Source organism: Hypoxylon trugodes (assembly GCF_022578975.1).
Source record: "Hypoxylon trugodes strain CBS 135444 unplaced genomic scaffold F4822scaffold_7, whole genome shotgun sequence".
NCBI classification, from domain to species: Eukaryota; Fungi; Ascomycota; class Sordariomycetes; order Xylariales; family Hypoxylaceae; genus Hypoxylon; species Hypoxylon trugodes.
The window spans coordinates 3,123,898-3,135,142 of record NW_026250022.1 but is presented as its reverse complement, the minus strand read 5'-3'; the positions used below and the strand labels follow the sequence as shown (position 1 = coordinate 3,135,142).

Sequence of the window (11,245 nt, the reverse complement as noted above, 5' to 3'; positions counted from 1 at the left end):
CTGCGTGATTTGAATAGATGATTTCGAGGAACATTACATAGTGATGGCGGGGTATTTATTTCCGATTATCATTACTAACTCCTAAGTCTTCCAAAAATAAATGTACTTCTGAGGCTCAAACTGTACAAACTGCGAAGATACAAACTCGGCATCTTCCAACCATTTATTCGGTTTAAGTGCTTCTGAAATAGTTGCCTCATAAACAGGTATCAACTTATATGCTCCTCCGGAAGCAAGAATCTTCAATATCGAAACCACAATTCTGAAAATGTAACTATTGATAACGAATTTGCCGCGTAATGCTGGGGTTCGGCGGAGCAGCTGGGAATCTTGGGTCATAGTCTTCATCACCAGCAGGATCATCTCTCAAAATTTGTTCATAAGATCTCTCGGCTATCCGTCCTGCTCTAACTCCACCCTCGTAAGTCTGTTGCACGGGAGCCGATTCATACTCCAGTCGCCTACTAGGATATTCGGTATCCTCGTATGCTCTATAGTGGGGTATCTCGCTTCCGTAGGGGGCACGCTCATCCTGTAAAGGCGTAACATGATCGCGCTCGAGTCTAATAGGCCGTCTAACAAAATATTCTCCTTGAGAATCTCGGACTCGAACAAGTTCGTAGGTTTCAGTATATTTAGGGACAAGCTGACGCGCTTGGGTTTCGTCTGAATATCCATGATAATAATCCTGGCTAAGTGGTCGGTTATATAATGTGTCGTCTGGAACTGCAGCAGCTCGTGTGGCGCCACCAGCCAGGTTGACAAAGTTAGGACTAGGGCCGCTTTCCAAATATTGACTGGAGCGAAGCCCAAGTTGTTGTTGTTGAGCATATACAGGAGATACGGGACGGACTTGGCCGTATGTCTGATTCTGGTTAGGATATATTCGCTGCTCGGGGTCCGCATATTGTTGTCCATAAGGAGGCTCTCTCCCATAGCTAAGCTCTCTGGTTGGTCTTGATCGATAGCTAAACTGCCTAGTTGATACTTGTTGTTGATCGAGCTGGGTCTCTAAACCAGCTATTAGATCATCTTCTTCACGTTCCCGAATTCCCATAGACCGTTGATAGCCTTGGGGTTGGATCGGATAAGCCGATGATCCAATCATCTGCGTAACTTGATTGTAGGGACTTCTTGGGCGTTCTGCGCCAAGGCTCGTCGAGATATTAGGCTCATTTGCACCAATAGGACGTTGGTTTCTCGAAGCAAACCGAGCCGTCTCCTTACGGTCTGCAGCCCACATTGCTCGGATCTCCTCTTCCTGACGTCGCTCTTCTTCTGTGATTAGCTCATCTTCATTGGGTTCTTGCGATTTAGGTCGAGAAGAGGGAGGCACTACACCACCCTTTCGATTTCTGAAACCTTGGCCCGAGGCTGTTCGATGATCCTTCGTAACCCCCTTCTGTTTTTTGAGTCTTGGCCCACTGGACCCTTGCCGTGTCTCCGATAATGCTCGACCAAAATCGCCTAGCTGAGGCTTCTGATGAGGTGGTAAAGGAGGGGTGCTGATTGGTGTCGATTGATCAAGGTCTAGCCTTGGGTTTGACATGATTGCATGCGATGGATCTCGTATGACGGGCGTGACTGAATCGTGCCTGGCTGTAGAGTGTAGGGATAACGGGTCATATTGAGAATTAAACTGCGAAGCAGCTGTGTTGTAAGTTGGTTGTTGACTGGTTAGAGTAGCGGTGCCGACGCCGAGTTGGGGAATCTGAGGACCGGGAAGAGGCGCTCCTTGTAGGTAGCTGTTGAAACTTTGCGTCGGCGGAAAAGCGTCTAGAATGAGTGAAAGCTTCTGATTGTCTATGTTTGGTAAAGACCCGAGGCTAGATAATACGGATAAGTCTGGTGTGTGTATCATATGAATAGTCCAGTCGAGGAAGTGTGAACTCCCAGCTTGTCGCTGGTTGGCGTGTCCCTGCTGAAAATGACTAACTAGCTGTGGAAGAGAGTATGTTCTACGATCTTGAACAACCGGTGCCCCTTCACCGAGACTAAGATGGCATGCCTGGCATACAAGACCATTAACATTGCGTACTGGGCGCATCTCTTTGTGATTCGAGAGCCCATCAATGAACATGGCTAATGATGGATTATCGGAAAACTTGGATCGAAATCTTTGCAAAAGATGATGAATGACAACACATACCCGGATGTCGCCGGGAAGTTCCTTCAAGGCGGCCATGGAAATCCATAATTCACGTGAAGTTCGAGCCAGGAATTCAAGCTCGGCGTGGTATTTGCCAGCTGGCGAGTTATTGTAATGACCGAAGAAATTTACTTGTGAGTGATTTTGACTCGCATTGTGATTTTGGCCATAGTAGGCGTCTGCTGCGGGAGGATGGGATGGTGGTCCGCCGTGAGCTGTAGAAGGATAAGGCGGCTGTTGGCCATGGTAAGCTGTATCGTGCGGATTGTATATCGACGGAGGGGGATACGAAGCGTTATACTCATGTTGACCCGGGGGTCCCGGGGGATAGAAATTTCTTGGATCATGCGGAACTGGCTGCTGTATCATCGGCCCATACGCTGTATGCCCGTAGCCAGGTGTTGAAGCAGGACCATATGGAGGTACTTGAAATGATGGCGGATTCGGAGCCGAAGAATAAGCACCGGAGCCAGGGTAGCGAGATGTGTTATTGTGAGACTGCAAGGTTCCGTAGGATGGCCCGATCGGTGGGTGTGCAGCCTTCATTGCATGAGGTTCGGACTTAAAGGGCGGAATCTCCGGCCATTCAGCACGCCAATGGACTACAACACTCCCCAGGCTAAGAGCATTCGTATGTTTAGCCGCATAGTGTTGGATGACACCTTCAAATCCAAACGCTTTCAGGTTCACGTCACAGCCGTTGCAATAAAAAAGATCCTTCCGATATGACTCGGTATGAGGCTTGATCTTGACATCAAATAGCCACTTCATGTTTTCAAGGGTGAGCTTTCTTGTAAACGGTCCTTCTGGTGGATCTTCGGTGACTTCACGGCCAGTAGCGCGTGCTGTAGCAGATTCCTTTGCGATCTCTGCGTAAAACATCTTGCGCACTTGAACAAGAACGTCAGCAGCGAATTGTGGGCTAGTCTCGGCATCAACCTTCTGCCCATCTTTCCAGCGGTTTCGAATGACTTCGTCAGCATATGCTGAAATTTGGGCGCGCAAGGGCGCCTGTACTTCATCCCATGTCTTATCAATAAGCTGCTTAGTCACCACACTGCTCTCTCCAACAGCGCGATACTCCTCGGGCTGATCTGGGGCTTTACGGGGCACCAAGTCTTCTTTTTCGCGTTGCTCTCGTTCAGCGTCAGCTCTTTGTGCAAGTAAACGCGGCTTGAGCATATCCCACGCGTTGTCGTCAAGAGGTGAGATAATCTGAATAGCTGCCTGAAAAGACGGAATATGCGCCAGAACATTTGCTGTTAACGGTGGGTCAAGTTCCATCGCCCGTCGCTCAATCTCCCCACGCCGTGCAGCTTTGAGCTCCAAAGCCTCCTCGCGGGTTCGAGCGCGAGGTAGGTTAGGCTGGACGCCCTGCACCAACGAGGGCGTGCGAGCCTGTGATTCATTTTCTAATAAAATAGATTAGCCACGATAAGGGGGAACGGATTATTTGGCTACTTACGTATAGGAATACCAGGAGGTAGATATGTGGATTGGGATACTTGGTCGGTTGGTGTGGTTTGAGCTGGTCTAGGTGTATGTTGTCCAGCTATGCTACTTGAACTTGAATGAGACCTAGGTGCCTGTGAAGAGTTCGCTGAATGCTGTCCCTTGCCACTGGTCGTAGTCACGTTTGAGATGTTTTCCGGAGACAGTTGAGTCTGCATCTGAGTTACTCCACCAGTCGAAGCCCATTTCTCCCATCGCATCGAATCGTCGAGCAACTCCCTTCCTCGATACTCAAGGCCTTTCAACCATTCTTCTGCTGTAGCCCCGCCCATCGACTTGACGGAAAGGAATTCTTGTTTCAAGCTCTCTACATGTTCGGAGAGGTAAATCTTCGTCACTTGCAAGTCCGGCTGCACTAGTCCTTTCTGAAGTGCATCTGGCGATATTGTATGTGTCTCGTTGGTAATAAGCACGAAAGGCAGAGCTGGCATCAAAAGCGAAGGTACTGAGGAAGAAAGGAGTATATCGATTTCCTTATAACTAGTAAGACAATCTCTTCGCTTCTCTAGGTTAGAATTCAATGCGAACATACCTTTATAGTATTCTTCAGGAGACACTCCCCACAACATCGGAGTGCGAATGCCCAGACTGATTGAATCTTCTGATGACTATCGTCGGGCGACTTCGGAGATGTGGAATTCGTCCTACCACAAAATTGACATGTCCTTCCACAAGCGAGACGCCACATGTCGAGCTCGGATTTCTGTTGCAGTGGAGCCGGCATTCTCTGCCAAAAACGTCTCCTCGAAATCTGCCAGATAGCATCAGGCTTCAACAGAGGGGTAGATGTCCGTGAAAGAGACGGTGGTAATTCACCTTGGTAGCGAGAAGCGGGATCAAGGTATGCATTGAATAATTTATTGACGCACAGTAGATTACCAAGACTTCTCGGCGGTGTAAAAGCAAAGATACAATGCCATATTTCAGCGGGGAGAGAGGATTTATCTGATGGTAAAAGAGTCGCAGAAGAGGACTGATTGCAACTCTCTTCATCTAGCTTCACCTTCTTAGTCGAGAGAGCTGTATGAGACGTTGAATCTGCTCCCTCAAGGGATTTTCGTTTCTTCGAGCGGTCTGGGCTTTGTTGTGTAACCGGAACAGACCCAGTCACAGGGACCGACAAGGGGGTTTGAATGGGAATGTGCTCATTACCAGTCGAGATCAATAGGCTACGCTGGCCGCCGTCCTCATCGTCAGAGTCGGACATGGAAACATCCGAAGAGTCTGATTCTTCGGTACAAGAATCGAGAGGGATTTCATCGTCCTCAGCAGGCAGCGAAGCTGCGTTATGACTATCCATTCCCGATTGCAAGCTAGACGTGGTTTAGGGCGAGGCTGTCAGGTCTACCATTCAGGCTGATGCCTACCCACGGCGTCGGCTGACGGACTTGCTGCTGTTAGAGGAAGAATATCAGTACCTCTTATGGTTAATACCTGCTTGTAATGAAGTCTAGTTCGGTGTACAGAAAAAAAACAGCAGGCTGAGAAAAGCCGAAAAAACACACTTGTCGGAAAAGTAGGTGAGATAATTGTATACCCTCTCAAGGCTCGTCACACTTTCGATTGAAAATGTGGCTCCTTCAGAGATGTGAGAATGAAACGTGAAGAGCAAGGAGACATGAGCTGCAATACAATATGGGGGTAAACTTTGAACGATTCAAACAGGGCTTCAAATAGAAGTATCCTGGATCAGGATAACGCGTTGAAGAGTTGAAGAGAGGATGTGCTGATGTGTTATAAAGGACGCGTAGAGAGGTTGATTTGTTAGGGGCGGCTTGCTGTGCTTGATGAGTACAGCAAGGACAAAAAGAGACTTGGAGATGATGTATCAGCTTCCTAAGAAGTAGCCTTGATTAAAAGCAAAGCTAAATTGTCGGAAGATTTATGTACGAATGTATGAAGAGGATAGAGAGCAGAAGGAAATGTGAAAAAGTTAACAACAGCAATGCATGCTCGAGGCGGTCCCTTTGCTTGGATAAAGGATAAAAATGAATTTCGATATTAAAAACCAAGTCTGCTCCTACCGCTGCCAGCAATTTAGCATGGCAGCATGGATGGGGGGCCCATGCATTTAGGTACGTACCAAAATAGGCATCGGTGTACCCACTTATGCTAGCGTCAGGGTTACTCACCTGCAACCACCCGAAACTCCGAATCGTTACCAGAGTTGTGACACGATTACATAAGTGATAGCCACCCAAACAATTATTACATGTACGCCTAACACATGTGCCTACAGTTGCTTACGTACTTGTACATATACTTACGTACATAATTGTTAGTGCCCCTCCCCCACCATTTTCGAGGTCCAGAGTTAAACCTTATCCATCATTCATTTCCTTTACTTTCTTAGATCACAATAACAACAAAAATTAAAACAAAAACAAAACAAAACCGCGGCTAATCTTATAGATCTTACATACCTTTTTGTCAATTTCGCATTCGAGTCTCTTCGCACCTGCAATATGGCTACATCTAAAAAGATCTTCTCCCTCGAAGAGAGGGGCCTGAAGCTGAATACAGCTCAGGATCTAGAAGCCCACATTGGCCCTCTTCGGGCTATGGACGACGTCGAGGAGGTTCGCATCCTAGGAAACACCTTGGGCGTCGAGGCTTGCAAACTTCTTGGAGAAGTATTGGCTACTAAGAAGACCCTAAAGGTAAAAGCTTTGATGACATAACAACGCGCGCATGATCGCATAAGAACAATCTTGGTTGACATATTATTATTCAATTATTCTAGGTCGCGAACTTGGCTGATATATTCACCGGCCGTCTGCTAAACGAAATTCCCGAGGCCCTCTCGTCTCTGCTCACCTCCATCCTCAACCTACCTAACCTCCGAACTATCAACCTCAACGATAACGCATTCGGTCTCAACACTCAGGCGCCTTTGGTTGCTTTCTTATCTAGCCACGTCCCGCTTCAGCACCTTTACCTCAATAACAACGGATTGGGTCCCCACGCCGGTATACTCATCGCCGATGCGCTTTCAGAGCTTCACAAGAAGAAGGAGGAGGCCAGGAAGGCTGGACAAGATGTACCCTATCTCGAGACCGTTATCTGTGGTCGGAACCGGCTGGAAAATGGCAGTATGCTCGCCTGGGCTAGAGCTTTTAGCCTCCACAACAAGGTCAAGGAAGTAAAGATGGTTCAGAATGGTATTCGGAAGGAAGGAATAGAGCAACTGCTCACCGCTGGTCTGAATCACGCGACGGAACTTAAAGTACTAGACCTCCAGGACAATACTTTCACTATTAAGGGAGCGAAGGCATTGGCAAAGGTTGTACCTCTTTGGGCCGATATACAAGAGCTGGGTATCGGTGATTCGTTGCTTGGCGCTAAGGGTGGTGTCTTACTCGCTAATGTCCTTTCCAAGGGCCAGAACAAAAAGCTAGAGACCCTTCGCTTGCAGTACAACGAGATCGCCGCGGCGGGAATTCAGGGTTTTGCCTCTGCAGCAAAGGACGGTTTGCCGGCACTGAAGAGAATCGAACTCAACGGCAACAAGTTCTCAGAAGACGATGAGGCTATCGTGGCTCTTCAGGGCTTACTAGACGAGCGAAAGGAGAAATTCGGTGGTGATGTTATTGATGAGGATGCTTGGGGAGTGGACAGTCTTAGCGATCTCGAGGATTTAGACTCGGATGAGGAGGAAGAAGAAGATGAGGAGGAGGAGGATGTTTCTACCGAAGAGAAAGCCGAGAAACTAGTCAAAGAGGCTGAGGAGGCACAGGAAGAGCCTACAGTCCAACTTAAGGATAGCGATGTTGATGCGCTAGCCAAGAAGCTAGAGAAGACTGGCATCTAGGGGGGGACGAACAAGTTCGAAACTGTTGTTCGATATGACCCGATCACATATGGAGAGAATGAGGACGATACCCCTAGGTCTTAGAGAACCAACAGTCTAATTTGCCCCTAATATAAAGAAAAGAATGATACTTATTTTCATAACCATGCCTCAGTATAAGGGACAATAATAACCCAATCCATTTGTAATTGATACATTCAATTTAATTGCTATCAGGCCTTGTCTCGCGAGACCACTGAAATCAGTCTACCTTCAACCGTATACGCAATCTACCCTGTTGCAATTCACTGTAGGGTATACGTAAAACTAAAATTGGATTTACGGTTCAAACTGCAAGGGAGAAAAGTCATTTCAGAGTGGCCCTGGTGAATATGCTAAAGACAGGGAAGAGTAGCATAGGTAGTTACGCTGTATGTACAATGTACGCCGCCTTCGAGTGTACCGACCGACTATAAGCCACCCCCTCCATCCATTCAGTTCGTATCAGTGAACGTGCCCCAGCGTATCAATGACCAGCAACCCAAAAGAACACGGAACGAGGTTAACCTGTAACAAAAGTTCCCTCGCCTAATGTACAGGTGGCAAGTCAGATATCGCATTCTCTCTCTAAGTCAATAAATCAATCCTTTTCCCCAGGTGAGAATACTCCTGAATTAACTTTTTTTTGTGTTCTAGTACAGGGTGAGCTGTAGTGCTCTATTATAACACTTCGCCAATAATCTTGGCTGCTTCACGGTAAGTGTGTAGCAGCTTCTCGCATTTCTCGCGTTCTTTCTTAACGCCGTCGTCTTCGTATAGAAGCTCTTCAAAGAGCGTCTCCTTGTAAAGTTCGCTGACAAGTCTGTTTTGTACGACGTCCTTACAATGGTTGACGAGTAAATGCATAACAGCTTTAGGAACTTGGTCAGCAATTGATTCGCGAACAATATTGAAGTACGAGGATATCAGAGCCCGGATTAGCTCTGTCTCCATAGCCTCGCGATCACTTAAAGCCGGCTCCACATTATCAATCTGTGAAATATGGGTTAGTAGATGTAAGGGGAAAGATGTCAAGGAAGAGCTTACCGCCTGTGGCCCGAAACCGAAGCTGGCAGCTTTAGGACTTTCCTCTTCACGTGCCAGCGACGATGATAGTGCCGGTCGATGCGTTAACTTATCTTCACTTCGGCGAATGCTTTGACTGAAAGTAGGTTCTACACCCTGGCTAACATGACGTGGAAGTGGAGAAGGAGCTCCAGCTCCCAAAGACGACGGCGGGCCGTCTTTGCCGAAGAAATAGTTTAAGAAGGAATCGCGAGCATTACCAATTGCTTGGGGGTTAAATCGACTGGGTGAATCTGAGCGCGTTCCATTCATCGCAGCAGCAAGACTCGATGTACCATTCTCACGAACGGCAGGAGACATGCTTCTAGGCTCCTTTGAACCGTGTTTTCGTGACGGAAGACCACCGTTTCTATCGTGAGCCGGGTCTTCCTCGTCCTCCGGGGTATCTGTTCCATTCGCCCCAATCTCCTTCAATCGTTTCTTTTCCCGTCGTTCTCGTTCTTCTTGGATTAACCTCTTTCTCTCACGTTCTTGCTTATTGCTAACCACATGGCTCATGGCAGCAGCAGCGCCCAAGAAATTAGGATGATTCGTATTAATGTATGCTCGCTGGATAGCTATGAGGGACTCGACATAAGATGACGCTGGGCCAAGTCGTTCCCTCAGAAGGTCCGAGACAACCTCGATGAGCTTGGCTTGCAGTCTCGGAAACCGGGATAATTCTGTTGAGCCGCATGTGTGGCAAATCTTAATTAATTCCTCATACACCAACTCAACACATCGTTGGCTGGGAAGTTCGAGAAGCTTAATCTGTGGCTTGACAAGCAGGTCAAATGCCATTTCCGGGACGAATAAGCTAGGACGGGGACCAGTGGAGTTACGAATAGCAGTCCTGATATCAAGCGCGGAAAGATTAGAAGTAGGGTCGATCGATTCCAACGCGCTGCCGAAAACTGAGTTGAAGATATAGTAAATCCGCGCACCTCCAGACAGTTCTTTGGTTGAGATCTCCGTCGAAGTACCATCGATAGATGAAATGAACGATGTAGCAAATCGGGTCATGAGCTGAAGAATCATGGATCCTCGATGTTCTTTCCCGCTAAAGTGCATATCGCCGTAACTCGCAAGCTCTTGTTGGGTTTGTCCCATTAATGTGTTAAGACGGGCTTTAATGTCCGGCAAACGTTCCCGAATGTGTGCCATAAGAGTCTGATTTAATGTCTTGGCTAGGAATTGCGTTCCACAGCGCATTGAAATATTTCGATATGCGGGATGGTGTCGGAAAAATTCTGCTTCGGCTTTGAGAGCCTCCTCCATTGGTCGATTGCCTTGGATATCTTGCTGAGATCGGTTGACCACGCCAATAAACCCTAGTTTCAAAGGATACACGCGGCCAGATAGAATATCCATCGCGTTTGTCCCGTGATCCATCAGATCTACTTTGGTAAGAACACCAATGGTTCGTCGGCCGAGAGGATCAACATGTCTAGCAAGCTTTAGAGCTTCCGAGTTAACGATATCGACATTGGCGGGGGAGACGGCGAGGATGATACTGTTAGGTTTGGCAATGTATTCAGAGATGAGGGTTCGTGTTTGTTTTTCAATGTCGGCCGGTTGATCGCCAATGGGGACCTGTTTTTTTTTTTATAAATTGGTTAACTACTAGGTCAGAATTGTTTGGGGGTTGGGTTGAGTATACCTTGGTTAATCCAGGCAAATCAACTAGAGTTAAGTTGAGTACATGAGGAGAATAGATTTTGAGATTAATGGGTTGCCTGTTGATGCCTTTATTGTTACCGGCAACACGAGAAGTTTCGTTTTCAATCTCGCGTTTAACATCTCCAAAGTCGGTAAACCTCCGACTGGGTATATGATGGAATTCGGCCCATTCTGAACGACGTGCTTGAGTTGGATTTCTGTATGCGGCATGTAGATCTGGTTCCGAGGGATCCTCCTCGACATTGATTAATTGTAGAATAAGGGGCCGACGAGTTACGATGCCGCTACCTCGAGGTAGAAAATCGCGACCAACAATATTCTCGAGTACTGAAGATTTGCCCGCAGATTGGGAACCAACAACAACCTATGGCGATGACCATTGTAAGCAACTATGCTAATAGAGATCCGGGATCAGGGGAAACCCAAGAGATCTCAAAGGCGCTTGACGTACAATTTGCGGTAGGTCTAAAGAATCTGTCCCGATAGTATTAAATACTAGATCTTGTAGCTGATTCACAATCCGCAATAGGTCATCTCCTAAGGCCGTCATCTTGAAGGCGGATAGCTCGAGCTCGAGCTCAGGAATGGGAAGCTAAACAGTAGCTATATTCTCGTTTCTCTCGTTCGCTTGTGATTTTTTTTTTTTTTTCGTCGGCAGGTAATGAGCACTATCAGTTACCGGAGAATTTGATTTGCCGTCAATAGGAGTCGCAAGCGCAACAGGCAAGCTATCACCGGTAAAAACACAAAATATTGCACAATACAGCCTAGTGAACAAGTTAGACTAGAGAATGAGCCCAACTCTAATGAGAAAAAAAAGAGTTGTTGATGTGTCGCAGCCCAGTGGGTGCAGAAGACGAGGCGTTGAAAAATATGGAAACGTCAAAATGCTAAGTACCTACATGCATGTGGCACATACCAGCAAAAATACAGGCCTATTACAGCAAGGCCCATACCAGCACGTCCAGCACGTCCGGTAGGTTCTTATTGCAACTTCATGCACGCCTTAG

The 11,245-nt window shown here is 47.3% G+C and overlaps 3 protein-coding genes across 3 annotated transcripts; 1 reads left to right on the top strand and 2 right to left on the bottom strand.

The window, feature by feature from the left end:
- Positions 1-45: 45 nt before the first annotated feature.
- On the bottom strand, positions 46-5,642 carry F4822DRAFT_411961 (uncharacterized protein). The gene is made up of 3 exons (XM_051458912.1): positions 4,194-5,642; positions 3,615-4,134; positions 46-3,561 (listed from the first exon to the last, which is right to left on the bottom strand). Exons 1-3 carry the CDS (start codon positions 4,959-4,961, stop codon positions 275-277), a joined length of 4,575 nt encoding a protein of 1,524 aa, XP_051312824.1. The 5' UTR covers positions 4,962-5,642; the 3' UTR covers positions 46-274.
- A 325-nt stretch (positions 5,643-5,967) lies between these two features.
- Positions 5,968-7,713, top strand: F4822DRAFT_333047 (RNI-like protein). Its single transcript, XM_051455685.1, has 2 exons — positions 5,968-6,321; positions 6,405-7,713. Exons 1-2 carry the CDS (start codon positions 6,127-6,129, stop codon positions 7,470-7,472), a joined length of 1,263 nt encoding a protein of 420 aa, XP_051312823.1. The 5' UTR covers positions 5,968-6,126; the 3' UTR covers positions 7,473-7,713.
- Position 7,714: 1 nt separating this feature from the next.
- On the bottom strand, positions 7,715-10,905 carry F4822DRAFT_333059 (Dynamin central region-domain-containing protein). The gene is made up of 4 exons (XM_051455686.1): positions 10,687-10,905; positions 10,216-10,599; positions 8,538-10,148; positions 7,715-8,483 (listed from the first exon to the last, which is right to left on the bottom strand). The coding sequence occupies exons 1-4, from the start codon at positions 10,783-10,785 to the stop codon at positions 8,172-8,174; spliced, it is 2,406 nt and encodes an 801-aa protein (XP_051312822.1). The 5' UTR covers positions 10,786-10,905; the 3' UTR covers positions 7,715-8,171.
- Between the last annotated feature and the right edge of the window lie 340 nt (positions 10,906-11,245).

Bases quoted from the DNA above. Each gene is read 5' to 3' on its own strand.
- F4822DRAFT_411961 (XM_051458912.1), bottom strand. From the start codon at position 4,961: ATGGATAGTCATAACGCAGCTTCGCTGCCTGCTGAGGACGATGAAATC. The intron at 4,135-4,193 runs GTATGTTCGCAT...ACTAGTTATAAG, and splicing joins TCCTGAAGAATACTATAAAG to GAAATCGATATACTCCTTTC. The intron at 3,562-3,614 runs GTAAGTAGCCAA...CTATTTTATTAG, and splicing joins ACCTCCTGGTATTCCTATAC to AAAATGAATCACAGGCTCGC.
- F4822DRAFT_333047 (XM_051455685.1), top strand. From the start codon at position 6,127: ATGGCTACATCTAAAAAGATCTTCTCCCTCGAAGAGAGGGGCCTGAAG. The intron at 6,322-6,404 runs GTAAAAGCTTTG...CAATTATTCTAG, and splicing joins CTACTAAGAAGACCCTAAAG to GTCGCGAACTTGGCTGATAT.
- F4822DRAFT_333059 (XM_051455686.1), bottom strand. From the start codon at position 10,785: ATGACGGCCTTAGGAGATGACCTATTGCGGATTGTGAATCAGCTACAA. The intron at 10,600-10,686 runs GTACGTCAAGCG...TCATCGCCATAG, and splicing joins CTTTAGACCTACCGCAAATT to GTTGTTGTTGGTTCCCAATC. The intron at 8,484-8,537 runs GTAAGCTCTTCC...CATATTTCACAG, and splicing joins TCGGTTTCGGGCCACAGGCG to ATTGATAATGTGGAGCCGGC.